This window comes from Lutjanus erythropterus, chromosome 22 (genome assembly GCF_056507025.1).
Source record: "Lutjanus erythropterus isolate fLutEry1 chromosome 22, fLutEry1.hap2, whole genome shotgun sequence".
Classification (NCBI taxonomy): domain Eukaryota; kingdom Metazoa; phylum Chordata; class Actinopteri; order Lutjaniformes; family Lutjanidae; genus Lutjanus; species Lutjanus erythropterus.
This window is the reverse complement of record NC_139338.1, coordinates 23851714-23878291: the sequence shown is the minus strand read 5'-3', so window position 1 is coordinate 23878291 and position 26578 is coordinate 23851714. Positions and strand designations below refer to the sequence as shown.

Below are 26578 nucleotides of genomic sequence, written 5' to 3'. Positions count from 1 at the left end.
TGACACCCTGGATTTATGTGCTCAACCTGTACGTGTAAAACAGAAAGTAAAACAGCCTGTTCTGACTGTTGACCGCTGTTAATAAAGACTGATTTGAGAACTCAGAGGCGGGTAAATGTTTGTTGGCTAGCAATGATGCTAACAAAGCAGAAACATGCTGCATCGATCATCTGTGCCATCCTGTGTGCCGAAACTTCCAAAGAAAAACAGGTGTTGGCGTAAACGGATTTTCAGGTGGCTGTAGGAAGACGTGGACAGAATGGCTGAACAATTTTGCATAAATATCCAAAAGTGATTATTTTGACTGATATTGCAATTGCGCTATGATTTGTGATATTAGAGGTAATGATAATTTTTACACCATTATTCTTATTTTGATTGAAGAACGTGTTAAAATGACTATGGTGTGGTTTTTATTGCAGGAATCTGTACCAAATGAGGATGTTTTTTTAAGTCTGTAGAATCTGATGTGCAGGACAGGACATCTCTGCCTCACCACATTCATTAATTTAAAAGTTTTTTGACACACATTTTGCCTTTAACAAGTATTGTACCTCCTGCAATTTGAAAGTTGCAGAAAGCCATATTGCATTTTTGATAAAATTTAGATTAACTGTGCAGCCCTAGTGGACAGTACGGGTTCTCCGGAGGTAAGCTGGCTGCATTTTACGGTCCGTATTTTCCGCCCACGTGGCGCGCTGTGTAGCCACGTCAATTTCAGATGCTCTGTTTGCCACTTAGTGCAGGTGCAGTGAGAAGAAAGGCACTGACGTTTGAGGAATCGATTCGTGGCTCTGCTCTGACAGCAGCAACCTCAAAATTTCTGACATCAAACACCTGACAAAGCTGAAATTTGGTCAGACTCTAAAAGGGAGTCGTGTGGCTCAGAAAACGGGTCAGTGTGCGTCCGGCTTTAGCTTCCTGCAGCAGAACTCTGGGGGCAAACTGTGTGGTTTCTACTGTAGATAATACACTGACTATTGATAAATACCTCATACAACCCCATTTCAAAAAAACAAAACCATCCCTTTAATCTGGACAGTTTGTCTTGACCAAGTCCTCTCCGCATGACTTGAGAGTTACTGCACAGATCAAGAAGGAAAGATTAAAAAAAAATAACATATGGCATTATTTTTACTATTATTATTATGATGCACCATAATAATAATAATCATCATCATTATATCTTCATTTTGGTGCAAATGTCAGGGCAAGGGCCACATGGTTAATGGTTACAGGTCATAAACGTCACTACCTGCACGACAGGGACGTGTCCGTGTAACACGGCGAAAGTGAGTGGCGTCCCCTGGCGCGTTTCAGGATAAACTGAGGGGTGCTTGTTTACTGTGCTTGGCACCTGGGAAGTCATAGGTGAGGTTCAGGGAGAGAGATATACAGCCATTAACATTCACAGCTCAGGGCGGGGAGGGGGAGGCAGAGGGGGGGGAGAGGGAGCAGCGAGAAGCAGTATGCAGGAGGAGAAGTGTAAGCAAGAGGGAGATTTTCCTCTTGAGTTTTACAGAAAAAAAAAAATCTTGAGCAGCTTGACTCGTACCTCTCGTCTCTAAGCGTCTATCTGCCTGGGCACGGCTCTCTGACCACACTCTGCTCTATCTATCTATCTGGCTCGCTCCATCTCTAAACAGAGTTTCATTTCAAAGGGGAATGAAACCAGAGAGAAAACACAACATTGGCAGGGACTACAAAACACTGTCAAGACGGGTGGTGCTGACTCATGAACAAAGCAGCCGCGTCAGAGTAAAATTAAACAGCCGTACAGCCTCGACGCTGCTCTGTGATTTCTAAAGTGGCTTCATCACGGAGTAAATTATAGAAATTATTGCTAAATGTCGCCTGGAGGAGGCCTCTTTCCAGCAGACGTTTAATGTAATGTCACATTTCATTTGAGCTGCGATGCTAAACAACAGAGGGGCTGTTAGTGTTTTTTGTGTTCACAGTGATGAATTATTAATCACTTTGTAATATCAGGCGGTTTCAGCAGAAACGCGGGGCGTCGCTGACTGAAATATCCTAAAATATCACCGCTCGAGAGCAGCGTTTGAACGAAATGATTTAAAGAGTGCAAGGTTCAGTCAGTGATATGCAACAGCATCTGTTTTTAATGTTACTTAAAGGTTTAGTTCACCCAAATTACAATCAAAATGACACATTTTCTCACTTGCCTTGCAGTGTATTTAGCCATATAGTTTTATATATTTATATGAGTTTTCCCTCCATGCAACGGTCTCCTTATATTGTATGCACCATTCCTATTTTTAAATTTCCCATTTTTATAATATTCCTATTTTTATTTTCATGAGTCCTCCGTTTAAATTTATTGATGCTTCTTCATATTTTTGCTATCCACTTTGCTGCTTTGCTTGCTTGTCCCCCATTGGCTGTTTAAAGACTGAGGAAGACCCGTAATGGTCGAAACATGTTGGCACTTTAAACGATTTACCAACTATAATAAAAGCTTTTTAATATTTTCCTTATTTTTTTCCTTTCTTTGATTAGTCTGATTAGTCTTTTCCTTGTTTTCCAAGAGCACAGACGTGTAGTTCATTGAGTAAACAGAGCAAACAGTCAACTGTCTTCTTTTGCAAGAGCTTGAAAAGAGACTTTTTTTGCATTTGAGACAGACGCAGCCCACAGTCTCTGAAATCGCAGAGTTTCTCAAGTCGAGTCTGAAGATGGATGTACGGAACAAATTCCCCATGATCAAAACTTTCCTTGAGTCAGTACTCCAACACCTTCCAGACTGGAGTGCCTGAGGAGAGAGGTTTTTAACCTTTGAAGTTTTGTCAGAGAGACACGTTTTGAAAAACTTCTCCTGCGTCACAGAAGTGTAAATAGAGAGAACACTGGTTGGGTGAGTCACCACGATTTGAAAAGCCTGTGAACTGTTACTGTATGTAGACGTGTGTTTTGAGAAGCTAACTGGTTCATTATTTGCATGTTTTGTGCTAAATGAGCCTGTGTGTTATTATTTTACAGGCAGCTGTGTAACATGCCTCTGCTTACAATACAACCAACATACACAAGGAACCCAACAGGGTTTTTTATTTCTGGTAACTTTAACTTTTTTTAATGGCAGTGAGCTTGTAATGTAAAAGGATCATTAAAGGATTTAGAGAATCCAGAGAAATATCTGCATGTAAGGGGTAACACTGAATGACTGTGACCTTTGACCCATCAGGTGGCACTGCATTAAAAACCCAAACATTTGTCGCTGCATCTACAAATGCAAAGAGAAAGACATATATCAACAACATCCAGAGACGCTGCAGACGTCTCTGAGGCCCGAGCTCATCTGAGATGGACTGACGCAGAGTGGAAAAGTGTGCTGTGGTCTGACGAGTCCACATTTCACAAATCATGGACGTCGTGTCCTCTGAGGTAAAGAGGAAAAGGACCATCCAGATTGTTACCAGCACTAACTTCAGAAGCCAGTAAGTGCCCATGGCATCATGGGTAACTGTCACATCTGTGAAGGCCCCATTAATGCTGAAAGGTACATGCAGGTTTTGGAGCAACATATGCTGCCATCCAGACATCTCTGCTTATTTCAGCGAGACAATGCCAAGACATTTTGTGGACGTGTTCCAACAGCGTGTCTTCGTAGTAAAAGAGTTCAGGCTCCAGACCCGTCACACATTGAAAATCTGTGGTGCATTATGAGTGTTGTTAAAAGAAAAGATGATGTATCACGGTGGTAAACAGGCTCTTGTCCCAACTTTTCTGCAACATGTTGCAGGCATCAAATTCAGAATGAGTGTATATTTACAAAAAACTATAAAGTTTATCAGTGTGAACATTAAATATGCATTTAACTGAATACAGGTTGAAAAGTTTTTGGAAATTATTGTGTTTTATTTGTGTCTGTTTTACAAACTTTTTTGAAACTTGTAAAATATGTTTCTTTTTTGTGTAAATTGGGTGAACTAATCCTTTATTAAACACTGATCAATCAGATTGAACTCCGCTTTGCTTTAGAGTCAACACACCTGCACTAAATACAGGCACTAAACTAATGGAGCAATCACAACAGTCAACAATGAGGTCACTATGGTGGAGGAGAGTCCATGAAGCGTTTCTAATCTCGAATATTCTAACTACGACTAAAGCGGCTACACACACACTCACACACACACACACACACAGAGGACACACTGCAGAGACAAAATCAGGATCTATCACAATAAGGCTTCACTGTTACATTTAATACTCTCGGTTAATAAAAAAAAAATGCAATGAATTTCATGCGTAATACGGCGGTAGCAAGTTACACTAAGTGCACACACTTGTACAACATTAATACATTATTGATGTGGTGTAAAGCAAACTGCTGCTGAGTGTCTACAGTGTACAATGTGATGAAATGACTGCCTGCACTGAGGGTTTATCAGTGGGTTCTTACTCTACATCAGAGTGGAGACAAACTGTCACTGTTACTGTGCAAACGATGCTCGCTTATTGCTTATCATTATCAGTGCACTTCATGTAATAAGCTGCCAGGAGAACAGAGAGCATGCCGACAGACAGCAGGTGAGACAATGAAGACAGAGAGGAGGGATAAAGAGCGACACAAAGTGGGTCCATCGTTTTCACTGATACATACACACACAACAAAATAATGCAAATGAACGTTTTGGACAAAAAAAACCATGATGAAATAAATGTGGAATCAGCGCGACAGACTGACGATGGTGTCTCGTGAACACTGACTGACCTCGCTGTTGATGTCGGCTCCGGCGTCGAGCAGCATCTGGACCATGGCCTCGTCACCTCGGACGCAGGCGTACATGAGAGGGGTCATTCCCTGTGGGAGGGAGGCGGGAGGAGGGTTACGGGGGTCGGACTTTTTCATTTCTTTTGTAGAGAGGAAAGGCGGTGAACTGTATTTCTTCCAGGGCTTTTCAGTCGGTCACAATCTTCGCCTGACAGTCCCTTACGCCCTCTGCTCTGAAGGCCTGTGGTTTCGAAAATACGCTCTCTTTTTTATCTTAGTGTTATTTTGACGTTCAGTAGTCAGGTGACCTTCATTGTTGCGCTAACAATAATAACAAACACATGGTTAACATTACAAATTGGTCGCAGTTTGGTCAGATTAGGCAACAAAACCACTCGGTCAGGTTTAGGAAAACTTGATGTTTTGGGTTAAAATAAGCAGTTAGTTATGTTTGAAAGTTCAGAGTGTCAGTTTGCCATAATATATTTCTGTCATAGTTATTATACAGTATGATGATTAATCAGGCTGTCTCCCAATTAGCTCTGTATAATTTCACTATCATAGAAGAAAATTAAAACTATGACATCCTGAGATTATTGTGCAGTTCCAGTTCTTTACAATTACTGATGGTGCATCCTACAAATGGGCTGAATTATCTTACAAATATGACAATTATCTTACACCTGGCAACAAAGGCAAAAACTGTCCAAACATCACCAAAATACACATAATGTCCTTACGTTCTAATGCATTTTCAGACTCCAAAACACATTTCCAGTGATATTTTCTCAGTGATCTTGTTGTGCATTAGCAGATTAGTTGATTGGAGTGCTGTCCTGTTATGATTTGTTGTTGAGCTGTTTTTGAGACTCAAACAGCTAAATAAATGTCCTTGAGTGTACTTGAGTATCTTCATTATCGTGATTAACAAACTCCATGAAGTTTTATTGTGAAGGCAGATTCTTCGGTCATTTGTTTGTGCTACAACATGAAAAATGTGGATGTCAGCGCCATCAGAAAAGCCCTTAAGAGACTAATAGAAGTCCTATAAGGAGCCCAACAACAGCAGTAATTCTATGGGAAACCTACAGGAAGTCTTTCTTTATGTGGTGTTCTTTAAATCACCATGTTGTCCTAAGGAACCCATGAATCCCATGCATGCTAACCAGTCCCATGACTAAATATTGCACTAAAATACACTCAGTATTCATGCATAACATACGACTCAGAGCCCATTTCTTCCTCATCAGTCAGACACATTTCCAGCAGCTGCTTGCAGGCTCTAATTTTCCAGAGTATCATCTTAACGGCCTCAAAATAACTGTGTGTTTTTCGACAAGAGCGACAGCATAGGTGGGCTGTGAAACTCCTCATGTAACATCTTATATCTCCACATGCCACCATATGCACCGAGCGCTCACTCGAGCCCGACACGCCCACGCACATTATGCTTAGCGGGGCAGGGTGAAGCCGCATCTAAGAGAAAAATAACAAAAGCTCTTCACTGTAAGTTGTTCCCATTTATCCGACTATCTGGACCAAAACAAAAGAACGTTTTTTTAGAGCGTTTTGGAAGAGCTTCCATAAAACTGACTTCAATCATATGTCTGATCTGGGCCATTATGTTCAACAGAGGCCTTTTACGACTCGCTCATAACACACCGAAGCACTTTATGTTGAAGACTGATATCCCTTCGTGGTGATTCATTCTTAAATATTTCCTGGACGCCGATCTACTTAATCAGCAGACAGATAGAGAGCGATAGACGGCGGACCCTGATGATCATCGTGATGAGTTCAAATGCCTCTCAGCCGTGATGACAGGCCGCAGCTTTTATTTTACTGCTCCTGTATAACACGGTCTGGTCCCTTGCACCGTTTAACTGGTTTTACAAGTGAATAAAAGCCTTTATGTCACCTCGGCTTGTTATTTATGGGAGGACTGAGGAGGAAAAGTGTCAGTTAATGCAATTTGTGGACCTGTAAATACTGAGAACTAATTCAGGACTGTTCCAGTCAAATAATCTGACCGACTGTGGTGTGAATCAACCTGCCAGCAGCTGCAGTAAACATGAAACCACCGTGTTCTCTAAAAGCAAAAATGGAACAAAGGGAGGTCACTCTTTAGTTTACAGTACAATAATATGATATAACTAGCTGTACTTTGTTTTACACACAGTATTAAATTAGACAAAACTATAAATAAGATGTTCTTTAAAAGACAGTATTAGACTCTTCATTACACTTTATTAGAGGGTAACACATCACAACAAAACTGTACAATCAACTAAAGTGTTATTAAGCTTTATTGGGGGTAATTACAGACACATTATAACAGACCTGTACTGTAAACTTAAGTGCATTGTTTCCTCCTTATTAGACTTTATTAGAGGCTAAACTAAAGTGTATTATTTTCCACTGTTAGACCTTTATTAGACTTTATTAGGGTTTTTTGGGGGACAAATTACAACAGACCTGTACTGTCAACTAAAGTGTATTGTTGCTCGCTGTTGAACCCTTATTAGACCTTAGTGGAGGGTAAACTAAAGTGTATGTTTTCCTACCCTTTATTAGACTTTATTAGGGGGTAGTTAGGGACAAATTTAAACAGACCTGTACTGTAAACTAAAGTGTATTATTTCTTACAGAAAAACATGTATTAGACGGTAATTATGGATACATTACAACAGAACTGCACTGTAAACAAAAGTGTATTGTTGATTGCTGAGGTAAAGAGGGTAAACTAAAGTGAATTATTTTCCACTATGAGACCTTTATTAGACTAAGTTAGTGAGTAGTTAAGAACAAATTACAACAGACCTGTACTGTAAACTAAAGTTTGTTATTTCTCACAGTAAGACATTTATTAAACTCTATTAGATGGTTATTAGGGACACATCACAACAGAACTGCAGTGTAAACTAAAGTGTACTATTTCCCATTGTTAGACCCTTATTAGACTTAGAGAGGAATTAAGTGGCGATAATACACTTTAGTTTACAGTGCAGGTCTGTTGTGATGTGTCCCTAATTACCGTAGTCCTTAGTCCAGAGTGAACTGGTCACAGTCTGAACTGACCTGCATGCACAAACAGAACAGTAACAAGTTTAAGTTTGCTATTTTATGTTTCACATAATGCAAATCTTATTGTTTGTTACTGTTTGTAATGTGTTTGTACAGAACGTGGTGGTTTTTGTTGGCACAGGTTTACTGTTGCTCCAGGAGTGAAGTACAATTCTTCACTCCAGCTGTATTGATGCATGTATTGTAATTTTGCAGTGCATTTAAATGCAAAGTAGTAAAAAAAATAACAAAACCTTCTAGCATAATGTTTACAAATGAAAAAAAACACATGGATTGTGAATTGGAACGCAGATTGGTGTCTCAAGTCAGAAATCTGAAACACTGGAACCCGATACTGATATTATTGGATCAGTCCCATCTCTAGTTTCACTTATAAGTTGATGTGCGATGAAGGCCATTAAATTCATGAGCAGATGATAACGAGGACGAGGAGGAAGAGAGCCAAGTTTTAAATTACGGCTTTCTGTGGAGCGGTGGCTGTCACTTCTGCATGGAGGTGTGTGAGGACGCAGAGCCGGAGCCAGGAGTGGTGGGATTGATGTAAATGGATTCACAGAAACAGATTTCATCCAAAATTTCTGGCTACATTTTAACTACATCTGTCAGCAACCTCTTCACAAGAGTCTTTGAAGACGCTCCGGGTGAGTGAGTGACGTAAAAGTCACACGAATCCCAATTTGACTGTTCACAGTGAAGTCGCAGCCCAAAAAATTAGATGTGTACCTGATGTGAAGTCTAATAAGGATCTAATAACGGTCTAATACTGTCTAATAAAGAACATAATATATCTGCTTTTTATCTAATTTGATACAAAGTGCATCTTATTAGTGTGCTGTAAAATAAAGTGGGACATAAAGGGGCTACATATACTGTATAAACCCTACATATCTGGAGGTTCTTAGAGTATCTGAGTGGAAACCTGCCAAGAGTCTCTTAATTGGACTTAACCAGGCACGACTTTCTGACCACGGAAAATCTGATTGCACTATTAGCTTCCACTTAGCAGCGCAAGCAATAACCAATATTTCCATTGACCGGGGAAGGTAGAAAGTCCCACATGGCGTTAACACTTCATGCGGTAAGGCTGAGGTATCGACCCGACGGTCAAACCGAACCCATCAAAGTTCAGTTCAGGAAAAGTGCAGCAGTATCAAGCACAAATGGAACAATAGATCATTCCTTTGTTCCTCCTTTTATCTATAAACAGAGTGAAACACAAAGCTGCTGACAGTCTGCTTCTCTCATTTTCTCTGCTGCCTTTTACACTCCTCATCCATATATGTATAAGTTTATCTTCCCACAACGTACACATAACAATAACAGCAGAACAGATGTCTGCAAGGGAACAGATGGTGAAGCATCTATATGCAATTCCACCACAACTGCCAGATGCAACCGGCTGAGGTTTGCAAAGTTTTAAAATAAAGTTTTTTGTAAAGTCAAAGTTTTGGCAAATCTGCATCATGTACAAGTTTGATACGAGCACTTCCTGTTTGCACCACAGACAACAATCGTCTAGACTGATACCGAAAAAAGAGGCTTCAGTGTGAACGGATGATTACAAACTAGAGTTGAAATCATTGATGAATTAATTGATTGGGTGCCAAACCCAGCAAGCCCTAATAATAATGAACTGGTATCTCAGTACAATGAGTCAGTGTCTTAATGAGATACTTTACAAGTATTTTGATAAATGCTCTCATTATTTTGAGACAATAACTCACTATTTAGAGATAAAACTCAATATTTCAAGATACTAACTCATTATTTTCAGATACTTTTCCAGTGGTTCATGGCTGGCTCGAAATCTGACCCACTAATGTAGCGCCGCCTGCGCCGCCAGTTCAGGCAGTCAACTTGAGCTGCACCGCTGAGCACGTGACACGCCTCACTCTTTGTACCTTCATACCAAACGCACCCTTCCAATCGCTGCCTGCTTTTTATAGCCCCACCACCCCAGCATCCACCTGCAGGCTCCGACAGGGTTCCAGACTTTTGCTCGTCACTCCCTTATATCCCTACGTAAACATAATCTGTCGGGGAGCCTAGATGCCAAACTCTAACTATGTTTTGCTGCTGAAATAAACACCTAAAAACTACAACTTGAGTTGTCTGACTGAACTGGTTATGTGCGAGGAAACTGCGAAATCAGCTGGGGTAGTGTGGGCGGGGCATTAAGGCCACTACGGCTGCAGGGCAGATAATATTTCGAGGGGCATAAAGCCAAACTGAGGGGGCGCTGCGAAATTCCAGCCCTGGTTGGAAGGAATAAACACCAAGGAACCGCCATTTTCATGTAAATAATGTGCGTTTTGAAAGTTGCATTATGGCACAAGAATTCAGCACACTGCATGACTCATAGCGAGCAGTCTGTGCCCAGCGTGTGTGTGTGAACAGGGATGGACTGCCAGGTAATACTTGTTAGAAATTCATTGTCTTTATCTCTCTCTCTCACTATCCGTGTGTAGGTGTGCGATGTTAATGGCGTATATACATGTAGGAGTGTGTGTTAAGTGCCGGACCTGTTCGCTCATGCTGTTAATGCCATCAGGCCCCAGCAGGTTCACTGCCTGCTTGACCAGGTCCGTCCGTCCGCAGTTCAGCATCCTGAAGCCCAGATCCTGCAGGAACTTGGCCTCTGTGGAGGCTGCGTCCAGCTTCCTGGTGGCACAGAAACAATCCTCCGCCCTGCAGATGGAAACAGCAGATCCATTACTGTGATTAAGTGGGAGCTTATCTCAGAAATGGATTTTGAGATCTGTGGAGATTCATCTTCTCTGCTCAGTGACAGAAACAGAAAATCACTCAGCTTTTCACAACTTAAGCTCCTGGTATTATAAAATTATCTGCAACATTACAAGTTTATTTCAACTATTGAGCTTTTTGCGTTCAAAGTCAATTCACTAATGTTTGCATTTGTCAACACATTTTCTTTTTCTTGCTTGCTTCCAGGGGCAGATATAGAGGGGTGGCATGGGGTGACAGCTGCCAACAGGGCTGGGTATCACTACTCAATCATTTTTAAGTATTTACTGAAATAAATAATAAAATAATCTTCATCTGGGAGCTTTTGCAAGCAAATATGTGATTGTTTATGATTAAATTGGTGTATATTTCTGTCATCCCTTAAAGTCTCTATGCCACACTCCTGCCACCTCATGAATATTTCTCTAGATCTGCCCCCGTTTGCTTCTAGTTTTCTACTTTCTTCATTTCCTAAAGTAGCTTTTCTCCAGGTAAGACTTTTGCCGTGACTCATTATTACTCATTCATGTCTCCCGTAAAGCCTCTTAATTCAAGCTGCGAGCAGCTGTCACAGCAGACGCTTCCACGGGGCCACAGAGGAGAGGAGAACTTTTTTTTATCATGTTTGTCCAATGTTACGTGACAATTACAGCTGACATGTGTAAGATGTTAATTGACAATTCACACCTCTCAGTGGTTCATTTATTATTCCTCTGCAAGCATGTGAAACGCGCTAAGACCCTTAACCCGCTGACGCCAACACAGAATCACTGACTGAGCTGCCGTTTGACAAATACTGAGCGTGGCTACATGACTGCTGTGGTGAAACAGAGGGGAGAAAGAGGGAGAGAGGGGGAGACAGAAGACGGAGAGAGGATTTATCCCCAAGTCACGACGCAAGCAGATTAGTTACTGCTGTCCATTAAAAGACACAAGCACACTTCATTTAGCGACTGCCAAATCTCATGAATAAACTTTAAACTGAGATATTACAGTTTAACAAGACTAAGAGTCTGAGGCTTTACATAGCTAAATGCTAACATCAGCATACTCTCAATGTATGGCTTGACAGGGTCAGGTTTTTTTTTTAGCTTTTATGCCTTTATTAGACAGGACAGCTGAAATGAGGAAAGGAAAAGGGGAGAGAGTAGGGGGATGGCATGCAACAAAGGGCTGCAGGCAGGAGTCAAACCAACGGCGCTACTGCATTTAAAGAGGCTACAAGGGTGCAAAAGCATGCACTGCGTCTCCAGTTTAGTATTTTGTAGTCTTAGTTGAAGTCTGAATTATGAAGTGCAAGGTAGTAGGTCTGGCGCAGGGACTGTACGTCTCCGTGCTTTGGTTACGTCTGTGCAGCGACACACAGAAAAAAAGAGCTGGGTGAAGGTGAATATAGATCAGCAGGTGTGGTGATCAGTCTCACCACTGGTCTCATCGTTCTGAAACAGCTGAGCCACGACGTGCCAGCTATACCAAGGACAACTCAGCTGTATGAAGAAACTGATTTGGTGATCATCACACTTTTTTAGCAACAGTAAGATATCTAACCTCGTAGGTTGTATTGTGCAAACCTGGTGTTGTTTTCATGTGATTAAATGAAGGTAAACACCGCGAGTGCCCATGTATAATGTGCTCTAGTGCTGCTGCTTTCAGGCACTGCAGTGATTTCATGGACTGAGGGAGAAGCCTTTGATACAATACATAGCAGCTGTGCTCTAAACTCATTTCGGCGAGCAATATTCAATTCCCTGAGTGAAGTTTACACCACAACTACTGACCCACATCCTTTAATTACAACATTAAGACCTGAGGACTATGATTGATCATTAAACATGTATAATGTGTTGGCGTTCACTACCTTACTGCCCTGGTGTTTAATACTACTGAACTGGAGAAGCTGGAGAAAATAAAATCCACCTTGAGATGGCACAAGCATAAGTTCTCGGAAGTCTAGATGCCTTTTTTTTTTGTCATTTTGTTCTGGAACTGGGGCTTTCATAGGTGTACTAAATAAAATTTTAACTCCTAATAATATAATTTTATATATATAATTGTAATTTGTCCTGATGTAAATGCATGTGGTGCATGCATAATTACATATATGTATGCGTGCATGACACACGTAAGTGTCCTGGTGTGGAGGTTTGAAAATATGGTCACCCTGTCTCAGTGACAGTGCTAACATGCTGCTGGTTTAAACAAAAGCCATTTAAGTCTGGACCGATGAGGCGGCTCCACCAACTGACCAACTAACATGCAACGTCATCCTTAAACGCTGCTGCTGTGGCTCAAAAATTTCCATAAAATGACCTTATTGGACTTTTGCTGCCCACAATCACTGCATCTTTCTAATTTGAAAACTTCGAAGCCAAGGCTAAAGCAGCTGTTCTCGAAGTTTTGAGTGCCAGTTCAGGGAACCAGTATATGATTGAAGGCTGAACAGGAAAGCCTGTGAACTTGTCGCAGGATTTGTGATCGGTCTCATAATTCAACATTAAATTACTTGAGCAACGAATTAACCTGGTTGCAGGTTAGACAAATCACTTTGCCTGTCCCTCGAGATCAAACGAAGTAAGAGTTGATCCATTTTTACTGAAACTTCCTTTCCTCCTCAACTAATAACACCTCCTCCACTGATATTGCTAACTTTAGCTGACAGCACTAGCATCTATGATAGAATGTATGCATTCATTTCATGTCACGTTCTTTGAAACCCCCTGGAATGACAGCATTACATGCACCTTCATTTCCTCACACTTTGACCCGTCATAGCAGAAAAGCAGAGGTGAAACTAATAACACTGATTAACACCTGAACCAAGGTGACTAATTAGCATTTGTCGCACATGTTTGGTGTGTCAGAGCGTCCATAATGAGACAGGCCTATTACGATACATCCTGCGATCACACTGATAAAGGGAGTCATCTCAATCTGAGCCGGGAAGCTGCAATTTAACCCTTAAATGGTTTCTGTATCCTGGAGCATGCAGTCATTTGACAGGCTGTGGGAGGAGGAGCGTTACGTGGCTGAGCTTTATATTAAAGGTCATGTGATTTCATGTCAATATTAAAAAATATGAAATGAATGGTGGCACATATAGACAACGTCACTGGTTGTTATATATTTATATTTATTCATATTATGTGTTAGGGGAATTTTGTTTGAGTAAGTTTCATTTTCACAGCTTTGATAACCAGGTACTGAATGTCTGCATCATGAGGATACATCATCAGTCAGATCAGGGTATAAAGCAGAGATGACCACTGACAAATATATTTTTGTTTTAGGCTGATACTAATCAATAATATAAAGGCACATGAAATATTTAGAAAATGTGAAAATGTTAAATTTCTACCCTAAACAGACAATGTATCAGAGTTATTTTAGCCTACATACATGTATGTAACATCAACCTGCCAAGGGACTGCAGATGGAAATTAACCTCTGGCTATAATCTTGCATATTTACATATTCATTAATATGCACTGTTCCTATTTTAAATAAATTAGACAGATAAGAAAATAGCAATTGAATTTCCATAATATTTATATATGTACTTATATGCCCATTTCAGGATTAAGAACATTGATAAAATTTTGGCTGAGGGCCAGATTTACACACTATAACTTGACTTTTATGGAGAATTATTGAAGCTTTGAAGATATGTGTGCATAGCTGGACCTTTTGTTTGACCTGAGAGATTTCTGAGTTGAGCTACTGGGCTTACAGGCAGAAATTTATGATGATTAAACACTTCCTGAAGCAAGAAGGAAGCCTGAGCAACAAACTCACTTCAATTAGTAACTGCTAAATCACATGAACAAGCTTTTAACTCAGACATTACAGTTTAAGAAGGCAGCCTTTTCCGACGGGAGTAAACCAAATGTTGCCTCTCCAGACCAACCAAACTTCATACAAGAAATCAGTCATTTTACCTCGCAGAACATGGAAGCTGCTGGTTCACCGCTGCCTTGATCTGTTAGTTTGTTTGTGTGATTGTGTGACTTCGGTGAATCAGAACAAACTCTTTATAACACCAAAGTCACACAATAATACAAACAAACAAACAAATCAAGGCAGAAGCAGACCGGCAACTGCTGTGTTTTGCAGGGTAAAATGACTGATTTTGCCTTTGGAGTTTGGTTGGTTTGGAGAAATGAAGGAAGCTGCAAGTTAAGAACATTTAAAGTACGAAAACAAAATAATTCTGGCTTTTATAAGATGCATATTATCACAGTTCTTGTCAAACTGAGGGTTAGATTTAAACACTATAACTTGACTTTTTTGGAGAATTTATTGAAAGTTTTGAACAGACGGCTGCCCTTTTGTTTGACCTGAGAGATTTCTGAGTTAAGGTACCGGCTTATAGGCAAAAATTTCTGATGATTAAACACTTCCTGAAGCAGGAAGGGCTCAGTCCTGCTGGAGGCAAAAAAGACTTCCCATACTTAACTGTGGCTCTCCTTCACTCACTGAGGTTTAACTAAACCAGTGAGATTATCTCTGCCTCAGTAAGACTTTTCTTATGTGGATCATATGCTTACTTTATTTGTCGTGGTTCACAGTCCACGCCGGGGAGCAGCAGCCTGGCGGCCTGCCTCACATCGTCGCTGTCCACGGAGAAGCTTCGTCGATGCTCAGTGTGTGCGACCGCCACCCGGATCCACTCCATCAGCGGAGGCAGTACCAGGAACGGCCTGCAGGGGGAAACAAAAGTTGGTTCGCTCACATCAAATCAACGCAGCTGTAAAATTGGATCTTCTGTGAACAAATTATAACATGTAGGAGTGCAACTTAAACTTAAAGGCCCTGAAAATGTATTTTATTTATCACTATTTCATTCTGACTGATGGGATCCCACACAAACATACTTTTTCTATCCTACCAAACTTTGAACTTTTTAGGTTATTTCACAGTCTTTCTGTGCTTGTCTCGCTTGTTTGAAGCGGGTGAGACTCCGCTGGGAAAAAGGTGACAAACCGTCGTGCACCAGTCAGGATTTAAATCAGAATCAGACGACAGTTGATGGGTTGTTTGGTCGCAGTCAGTAAAATCAGATCAAACCACACCCACACAGTCCTGGTGACGAAGATGAGTTTTTGGAGTAAAGTGTTAAACTCTTTATAAGTAATACCATAAAGGGATAGTTCGGATTATTTGAAGTGGAGTTGCATCAGGTACTTATCCATCATCAGTGTATTACCTACAGTAGTTGGCTGTCAATACACCCCCCATTAGGGGATGCAGCAGTGACAGGGTCAGCCACCTAAAACATCTATATCAGTTTGAGTGTAGACTATATTTAGAATATTTTCATCGCTTTATCTTACCTTCAGATAGCCTTTTCCTGTGGGAAACTGTCATCATGTAAGGCAAATATCCCTCTTTCCAAACTAACCAAACTCCACCGGCAAAATCAGCAATTTTAACTCACAGAATGGGTTATTGTTGCCTTCATCAGTTAGTTAGTTTGTGTCATTGTGCGACTTTGGTGCTTTAAATGGTTAGTTCAGTTTCACAGAGGTCACACAGTAACACAAACAAACTAACCAATCAAGGCAGCAGTGGACAAACAACTCCTGTGTTTACGAAGTAAAATTACAGACTTCGCCAACAGAGTTTGGTTCATTTGAAGAGAGTGTTATTTGGCTTATATAACGCAGATTTCCTGTTGGAAAAGGGTGTCTGTCAGCAAGGTGAAGCAGTGAAAATATTCTTAATATAGCGTACAGGTGGACCTTTTTCTAATCGGCTAAAACACATTTTGCTGCAATGCAATGCAACGATAATCCAATTATTTGTGATTGTTTATTAATATGTGTGTGTCATATGCACAAGAACATGCATTTACAATTGTTTTTAGAATTTTAGCAATTATATTATATGTAATATGGTGATTAATGTGACTTTTGTGCATCAAAATACATTTTTCAAACTGATAATATCACATAATCCCTGAAAACAGGGATTCATTAATGCTCCGTGTTATCTACTGACTTGTTTTTTCTTTATTCAAATAAAATATCTTAATAAAGACTCTGGTCCAACACTGATAGCCGCAAACTTTGTAATTAAAGATGCCCTTACAGATAATTGGAAAGGCAGCATCACCAAATCAATATTCATAATTTATAAGTCAGATGGTCCAGAACAGAAAGAGATCTAGATGCTGCAACCTCCTCTAAATGCTGTTATTACCTTCTTTAATCAAAATCAGTAATGGGTCTTGCCTGGCTGACATGTTCATATTTCATCATTTATTTCCTGGACTGGTGTGTGTGTGTGTGTGTGTGTGTGTGTGTGTGTGTGTGTGTGTGTGTGTGTGTGTAATCATATAACCTGTAAATCACCTAATCCGTCTCTCACATACACACTTTTATGTTGTTCAGCCTGCTATTTATCTTTTCCCCCCACGGTGCAACAGCAGCTAAATTCAGGTCAGTCATTCATCAGACATTTAACCCCTTTACATCGAGTTCACAGGCAGAGCGAGCTGTTTGTTGTGCTTCACAAACAGGATTTTTCTCTTCTCCTCAGGTGCACAGAGTCACTACAAATTAGATACGAATAAGAAAACATTTGGATTAATAAATTTAAAAGGTGACTTCTTGACTCCTCATTAATGTTCCTCGTTTCCTTGTTTGATTTTTAACGTTAAGCTAACGACCATATTAACCTATCAACACTGTGCTGTTTAGTTTTCCTCAGATTCAAATTCCCAAAATGCACTGCATAATTTTTATTTGCATGTATATAAATAACTATTTATTAAACAGATTTAAATTCTGATTGGTCAATCACAGCATTCAAAGGTCTGTTATTTCTTGCTGCCTTCAAATGGAACTGGTGACATGGAAGGTCGTGTACATGACATTCTGAACTTTCAGAAAACTTCCAGTTCATGATGTCACGAATACGACCTGAGGGAGGCGTTCAAGAGGACACTTCTTGTAAACACGCTCAACACGACCCCGTTGGAACGCACCATCTGTCAGTGACAGAACAAATCATGGCTGTGTGCTAGCAAACAGCGCTAGCACTCTGAGGCAATTAGCTTAGCATAAAGGCTGGAAGCAGAGGGAAACAGCCGGCCTTGCTCTGTCCATAGTTCAAAAATGCAACAACACTTCTAATGTGTTAGGCCTACAACAAAAATTACACTGTATTTTGTTTACTTAATCTATACACAAACATAAATATAATGTAAATAATGTGAAAATCGTAAGCTAACCGCCTCCTAGCTCCGGCTCTGCATTTAAAAGGACAGACATGAGGATATCAATCCTCTCATCTTACTTTCAGCACAAATGTGAATAAATATATTTCCCAAAATGTCCACGCTTTTAATGACAGAAGTGAACAACTCACCACTTGCTAGTCCCCAAGTTAGTTTTGCTAAGCCTGTGCGGATCCATTCTCACGCTGCATATGCTAATGAGAGTAATGATAATGGTGGAATACTACCACTTGAAATTCATATTAATGTTTTAAATAATGGGTCCTTGATCGCAGACAGAGGAAGACAAAAGCAGTCTGTGATCATCGATTTAGCAAATGACAACTGTTGTTGACAGCTTAACTGTAACTACCTACCTAATTAAGCTAAACACCAGTCTCCACCTGACATCTACGTTTCCAGCTGACTTGTTTTTAACTGATGTGTGCAAACCTAAAGCTACCTCAGGTTACATTGTCTGGGGTCACAGGATCTAAACAGGAATGATAAGTGCAAGGTGACTGTTTTTTTGCTTTTTTTTTTTTTTATCATGAAATTACATGTCTGAAAAACACCTGGGAGTGAAGTGCCTTTAAAGTAATTTCTTGGTGCTCTCAGATATCCATTCAGTCACATCAGCCTTACAACACAATGCAGACAATCACTCTCACAACCTAGATAAAGAAACCCTGAAAGAAAACGCAGACAGAAAAACTGGTAATAAGGCTCTTATCCTATTCAGACGTCTTTTAACAACTACAATACCAGTCATAAGAATTGTGAAATTATGTCTGTATGTCCAAGAGGGCTTATTCTTTCACTGAAGCTACTATAATGCACACTTCATTTAGCATTCTGTCAATGAAAACTGGAGTGAATAAAGGTATTTATTCAAATACTCCTTGACAGTGACTCCTGTACAGTGATTTAATCTTATTTAAAAAATCCCTTTTAAAGTATTTTCAAACAGCTAACACAGAGTGGATGATCTGATGTTAGCTAAAATCCCCTCAAATTACATTTTGGGGTTGTTCATTGTGCTCTCATAATGTTAATAAAACACCACATGATTAAATGAGCTTTGCTGTATAACATTTATACTTTATTATAGTATTAATTTGTTTTAATGGTTTAATTTAGAAACAATCCCCTTCTTTACTTTTGCTTCCTATTGTGTTAGCTTTAGCATAACTGTTACTAACTTTTTAGTTGTTGCACCATGCCCTTTTATTTAACCTCATCTGTTAGAGTACATCTTAAATCTAAAATCTTAAATCTTTGAAGAAAACTTTGGGAACTTATTGTCTAATTAGCCACTGAGCTAAGCTAACGAGCTAGCAAGTTTACAAGCTAACTGTCTGTAAGCAAACTTGTTATGAGAAAATAAGTTGTTGTGACAACTAGCACTAGCCCAGCTGCTTAGCACGTTAGCCATTAGGACTCTCAGTTACAGCATTGACAGAGCTAAGAAGTTTACTAGCTATCTGACTGTTAGCGAACTTGTTATGATTTACAACCCTGAAAAATCAGAAGGCTAATATGTTAGCTGTCAGCACAGCAGTTGGTTCAGCAACTAGCCCTGCAAGTAGTCACTACATCACCAAGCTTCATGAGCGAATTATGTTATGAAGACGCAAAGATTTTAATCGTGCCACTTTCTTTAACATACTTTATCCCCTAACCTCCTAGTCAGATGCTAACAGTTGGTTTAGGCCCCTCAGCTACTTACATCTCTGATTGACCAAGTGTGCATGTTTTAAAATTTAATCTAAATATAGATTAAATATATTATATTTAACGGTGTCATCACCTGTAGTCTTGTTTCATTTGGTCACTATAAAGGATATTTTGCATCACAAAACAGAAAAGTGATTGTTTTTCTGGACTCAATAAACTTCATGGGTCTAAATTATCTCTGAGTCCATCTGCTGGCAGTGTCTTTAGTAAATCCTACTCATTCATAATAATTATCCTCTTAGGCTCATAAAAATGGTCCTTTTCTCTGCATTAGTAAGCTAATGACAACCTGAAGAGCCTTGAGATATACTTAGCCTTCATGTGCTTTTTGCAGTTCCTGACCCTTAAAGCGGGACTTTGAAGGACGGTCACACTTTCACACATTACACACAACCTTTATTATGATGCCCTTTTTTTTAATGAACGCTAAACAGAGTACCTTTAATGACAAATGCACTTATTCTACAAGAATAATTATAGTACAGTTCCGGGTAATTCTGACTCACCAGATCTACATTTAGATTATAATAAAGCTTTCAAAACCACAAAGCAGTCTCCAATGCACATTAGAAAACCTTAAAACACTATATTAAAGGGGCTAGTTTCATGTTATAGTCAGTTAAATTATATTATGAATCCATCAGTGAAGGTCCCTGTAGAGCTCTTCTCCCTCACGACCCTCTGGCGACTATAATTTCTTGAAAATAATGGTTACAAATAGAACCACGAACCCAGCTGAGAGAAACCATTAGGGACTGTTGTGTTTACCATGTATGCAGCTGCCTGGTCCTTCTGCAAATTTGCTGTAAGCACATGTTTAATCAAGGCAGCAGCTTTTGGATATTGACACACTGTGTTTGACTAGTCTACATTTCGTGTGCATCAGTTTCTCATCCCACAAACCAGAGCTATCCTCGTCTTTACACCTACAGTCTGCCAGGAATTTGAACTCCTGGCACGAGTTTTAAAATAAAGCGAGGTTTTCACTGCTGTTTAGTTGCTGCCGGCTGACTAATGTGACAATTCAGACCTCCCTTTTCTCAGAGCTCGTGCTCTCACTGATGGCTGCCTCCCGAAAGACATATATATACTGTTCAGGGTTTGAAAAAGAGGGAGGCCCAGTCTGGAATGAAAACACTGAGGGTAATGTTATCCGTCGATACAGACAGCAGGCCTGCAGTGGCGACCAAGACCAGAGCTGCCAGTGTAGAAATTCCCTCCTAAAGGGATAGTTTTGATTATTTAATGTGGGGCTGTATAAGTTATTTATCCACAGTCAGTGTTTGGAGAAGCAGTCCTGCAGCAGGTTGGGTACCCGCATAAATTTATGATTGCAAGCACGGGTAAAAATGAACTAATTGCAGGCAGGCAGCAGGTGAGAACAATAATGTAACACATATGTGGTTCGGCTGATGGACGACCTCACTGTCACTTATTTGCTCGTAAAACGTTTCAAAAAGTATTCGTCTTTGATGGCTGCAAATGTGATCACTATGGAAACACACTGACAGCTGCAGGAGCGCAGGTGCTGCGCCAGTTGATAACACAAGCGAGTGACTGTATGTGTTTAATCACGGTTCTGGGCGAGTGCAACTGGACTTGAAGACGATTGCAGGTAATGAGTCGGTTCTGGTTCTCAGGTTTGCAGGGTCGGGGTTGCAAAACTGGACCCGTACATGACTCTGGAGAGGAGTACCAGCATGGAAGCTAAGCAATGATCTGCTGTGCAGAGAGTCAGCAAAAAAAATATATTATACACCTTATTTAGAATATTTCCATTGCTTAACTTTGCTGTAAGACGGCCTTTTCTGACTGAAAACCACTTTTATGTAAGCCAAATATCGCTCTCTCCAAACCAACCAGAGTCCATAGGTGAAATCAGTCATTTTACCTCACAGAACAGTTTGTGTTATTGTGTGACTTTGGCGAATCCAAACTGTCCTTTTAAAACACCAAAGTCACACGATTTCACAAACAAACCAACAGATCGAGGCGACAGAAGACCATCAACTGCTGTGTTCTGCGAGGTAAAATTCCTGTTTTTGCCGGCGGAGTCTGGTTGTTATGAAGACTTGCTTATGTTTCCTGTTGAAAGGGGCTTTCAGACTGCAAGGTAAAGCTGTGAAAACTACACTTGAGTTTTTTAGGTGCACCTTTGTCAAGTGGCTGAAATACATTTTGTTGCTGACCCCGTCTTCAGCAGTACGTTTCTTAGCTTCAGCGCTGCTGCTGTGTGCTGACCACCGGCTACCGTCTGTCAATCCAATCCCATATCAAATATCAAATAAGCTGAACTATCCCTTTAAGAATAAATATTTGGGCCAAATATTCACATCATGAACTATAATCTACTTCAGCTCTGTTAATATTTTAAAATCCTCCAGATTCTTCATCATATAAAATTTAAATTTAGAGCAATAAACCAATTTTCTTGGTCGAAGACTAATTTGTCGTCAGGTAGATATTTAAAGCTCAGGTGTGTAAGATTATTTCATCTCATTTAATCATATTCAGCCTCCCTCTCATCTCACTGTGTTATTCAGGCCCTTTCTACATGTCTTCAACCTTTCAGCAGAATGCTAAATAGAGAATTTTCTCTCCGGGGACCCGAGAGCCTGCTGACATGTCACTCTGCCTGACATTCCTTATGCTCCCCAGGGTCGTCAGGATGGAGTTTTATCTCCTCGGAGTGGAGCAAAGATGTTGGAATATCTGTCCATCCGTCCATCCAAGTGAAGTCCCCCCGGTTGCCATCAATCTGCTCGATGCCTAGGGAAGTGTCAGCGCTGACCGGCCCACGCAGCATCTTACAGGATCGCTTGTGGGGCGAAAAACTTGTGCAAGAAAAGTAGGAATGTCTCTACTAACCTTTGCAATCTAGCTCCGGTGTGCCACTAACTGACAGAGGCAATATGGTTGAAAGGATATACGTGTCAAGATGGAGAGCTGCCGGAGTTTGTGCCAGAAAATGCGGGTGACAGACGTTTTGGGAGATTGGATTTCAACTTATGCAAACACTTCTCAGAGATAGAAATCATCTTACAGTTTGATTTAAAGCTTGATGAGTGGAGGCAGAGGGACACATATGGTGAACAAGTTAGATAATTGGCTAAATTAAACGGAGAAGAAGGGATTCTTGTCGTTTTTGGCTCTGAGAGTCTTTCTGAATTTCAAGAGATAACATCATAAGCGCCCGCTGAGGCTCGTGCCATTTGAAATGCTGCTTTCTGTTGCCTAAATTTGCAGTCATTAGTGAACCTAATCCACTGTGCTCAGGTAAGAGGGCCTCATTACAGAAACTTTCTAAATCTGAAATCCTACCTTATCTCAGTTTAAGATGTCATTTAAGATTTTTGGTATTATAGACATATGTTCCTCCTTGCATTTTGGAGGAAAAAAATCATATCTCATTTTAGGATAGGAGTTAGCCTGGCTCAAAACCTCTGCCACAATGGCGGACATTTTGGTTACTCATGATAATCCTGCCCCCAGACCCTGACATAGTGGTTCCTATTCTCTTGGCTTAAGCAAAGAGTTGGTGCTAATCTGGCACCGGTTTGTTGGCTGTCGAAACACAAAGACCTGGTTCTAAATTAGGTTCTGACGCTGAACAAGCCCTGGAACCACCTCAGTCGAACAGAGCAAATAGATCCACTCACACCTTGCACTTTGTTGGCTGTTCTACTGATGAACTTGGGCGTGACTTCACTTTGAGTCAACATAAAATGCCTGAACGTATCTGGTTCTTTTATTTTGAAAATTAATTGGATTTTCTCTGCTTTTTCTGTCTCTGACTTCCTGCCTACTTGTTCTGCTTTGTGCAGATTGATGCAGCATCCATCAAAAATAGACTTGGCGCACATTTGAAGCGGATGAGTCCAGGTGCCGTCTCTCCTCTTCCTCTCCTTGCAGCTCTCATTCATTAGTTCCATATTGTTGGCTGTTACTGTTTTACTGCTCTGACATGCAGTATGCTGGTGCTCAGGTTTGCTGTCTTCTGTAGAGTAAAATGCTCTCAAATTGTTGTTAATAACTGTTGGATATAAGTTATCCTAGCCAATCAAATTAAACCACAAAAACATGAACATCATGCACCATTTAGTATAATGTCATTATATAGACTCACTTTCTCTCATTACTCCTAACTATGACTGACTTCCAGTGTCCCTGCTAATCATCATCAATCCTGAAAATCATAACGATGAGTTATTTAAATTTAAGATGAAGCAGATCTACAGGCAGAACAGCCAGACACCATTAGACCATCTTTGGCAAATGCTTGAAATAATAATATGAATTACGGCGCCTCCCTCCTCCATCTACGTCTCTTACACTTTTAAAATATATTTTTCATATGTTGTCTTTCAATTTTCATACAGGATTGCGAGCATTTTATATCATGCATTTTGTATTGCTTTATTTTCATTTTATTTAGATTCTATGTTACCAGATTTTTAGGCAACCTGTTCTAGATTTGGATTTAACCTTTAGTGTGACAGCAGCATCATTTCCAGCGTTGCTGCTGGACTCACCTCTCGGTCTGTAAGGTGACTTTGGACGGCTCAACGTTGGGGTTCTCCCATTCCATCTGTGGGCAGTGCATGAAGTAACACAGGGTATACAGGGCCTCGGGCTCCCAGTGCACCGTGGTGCTGGTCTTCTGGTGGACCGGAGTCCCGTTGCTGGGGTTCTTGATGTGCAGCGGCTGCAGGTGGTGCATGGCCCGGGATACCAGATCACCTGGAGGAAAGTTTTATACATGAGAACAGTGCATGGATTTCACTAACATGTGGAAACACTTTCTTTGCCAATGAGATAAAAAAAAAAAAAAACAATCCTTTAAGTCATTATGATTACAAACTTACTTAAAATAACGAGTTGGATTGTCAAAATAAAGACTTAAATCATTATTTTGATATACCAAGTCATTATTTTGACAATCTAACTCATCTAACTCTAAGTCAGTGTGTTAAAATAATGACTAAGTATCTCAAAATTGTAAGAAACTTTTCAAAATACTGATTTAGCATCTTGAAAAATAAGAAACTTTCTAAAATATAATGACTTAGTATCTCAAAACAATGACTTCCTATCTCTCATTCTCAGGGTTTAGAGGGTTTTTTTTCCATCACACTGGCAGAAACAGGCTTCCATATAACACACTGTGATACAGATACAGGCAGCACGAGAAAAAAAAAAAGACACAAATAGAAATCTGTTAAAGATAAAATAATAACAATGTGTACTACACCGAGGGAAGATCTAGTCATTATAACAAAGTCCTACGCGTTTGTCTCAGAGCACAGATTCATTTTCTGCACCACTCCTTTGACATGTGACTACTCGCAAGCACTTCTGTGATGAAGAGGAGACGCACTCCCTCTGATTCACCGTACATTCAGTCATGCACATATGCCCACACACTCCTTGCTGAGTGGGAAATTGCTGCCTTGAAATCAAATCTTACGCACATCGTGCCTCTCTCATCAAGTAGGAGTCTGAGCTCTTACTCTGTTCCTTTATCTTCAGCGCTTGTTTTCCTCTCGTTATTTTTTCACACAGTTTTTCTTGCGTGACCATCGAGAGAGTCACAGAAAAACAAAAAGATATGTGTCAGCGTGCGCGTTGATCTGTGAAAAGCTTGGGGACTTCCTGCCATTAGAACTGTGATTGTAGGCTGATGTAGGAGACACAAATGTTTTAATTTTGTCTGTTTTTAGCTCACGGATCTTAAACGTAGCTACCAATGCCTCTATCATGAGTGACCAAACACAAACAGGCAGAAGACCAGACAGGCTGTAACATTTTGTAGTGGAGTCACAGTGTGCTCTTATTTTGAAAGATACATGTGTAGTGAGTATAGACAGGAAGTAGCTCCAGTGGAAATGCAAGTCTCTGTACAGGAGACTGCCAGTAGCTGTACAGTGGTGTTCAGTAATATAGACAGGGTTGTCCCAGTGAATCCTTAAAAGGATAATTCAGATTTTTTGAAGTGGGGTTGAAGTTGGGGCTGTTGGCACATGCCAAGTATTGCTCTCTCCAATATATCAATATTCTCTTGTAACTCTCCAGCAGAAAGGGAACAAGCTTGTTTCCCAAAACATAAAACATTTTGCTTTATTGGATGTTATTTCAGTATATAAATCAGTGGTTATCAGCCTTTTCAAGTCACGACCTTCTGGAATAATCGGGTTAGTGTTCGGGACGCTGCTGTTCGGGGTTTTACTGTATGACACATGAAAGCTCTCAAACTCACACAAGAAGAAAACTGCTTTGACTCTAATAAACACACTCAATAATATCAATTGGTACGGCTGATGTGATGTGAAAACAGTTCCTGAGTCTAAAATAATGTCCTCCTTTCCCATCATGCTTGTTGAGTAGTGTTTTCTCACTTTTTTTCTCCTTTTTTTCTCTCGATGTTCCAAAACGCAAATGTCACTTTTTGTTATTTTGGTAATTGCATTTTTTGTGCTGGCTTGTAGTCCTTTAACGAGGTGGCTGTTACACCTCTTGAGCTGTGTTTTGCACGTTTTGAGTGCTTGTTCCTCATGTTGAATGTCTTCAGAGCTGCTTTCTGGCTCTCATTCCACCCTGCTTGCCATAATATTTTACTTTATTTTATTGTGCACAATTAACTGGTGTACCCCATGTTGAGAGCCACTGCCTTAAAGAACCATGTCAATCTCAGTCAGGCTTGCTTGCTGCTACTTTTCAGTTGCTTTTTTTTTTTCGTGCATGTTGCTAGCAAAATATGTAGGAGGAGGATGTCCCCGTTCCTAATCCTGCCTACGGAGCTCCGTGGGCTTTGTTGACTGTCAGTGGGCACAACACCATCTGTTTGACACACTGGGCGATGATTCAGAGGCCTGCAACCAGGCTGCCACGTTTCCAGATGTTATCATAACTGATAGGGACGATGGCCAGAAATATGGAAAAGAATAAGACGCAAAACACGACACTGACCCAGTTAGAAGAAGCAGAGAGGAGCACCTGAGCAACGCACTGCTGTGGACAGGGTCAGCATAAAATGTATTTTATCCACTTCAGTCACTAAAAAGTCA

General features: G+C 40.4%; 1 protein-coding gene across 1 annotated transcript in view; it reads right to left on the bottom strand.

Moving 5' to 3' along the window:
• Positions 1 to 26578, bottom strand: part of abtb3a (ankyrin repeat and BTB domain containing 3a) — a 257524-nt gene that overhangs the window by 22902 nt on the left and 208044 nt on the right. The window contains exons 3-7 of the mRNA XM_084710907.1: positions 24047 to 24254; positions 15106 to 15258; positions 10339 to 10504; positions 4733 to 4822; positions 1256 to 1357 (exon numbers count right to left, since the gene is read on the bottom strand). Of these exons, the coding sequence (XP_084567033.1) occupies positions 1256 to 1357; positions 4733 to 4822; positions 10339 to 10504; positions 15106 to 15258; positions 24047 to 24254 (719 nt within the window). The remainder of the gene's footprint in view (positions 1 to 1255; positions 1358 to 4732; positions 4823 to 10338; positions 10505 to 15105; positions 15259 to 24046; positions 24255 to 26578) is intronic.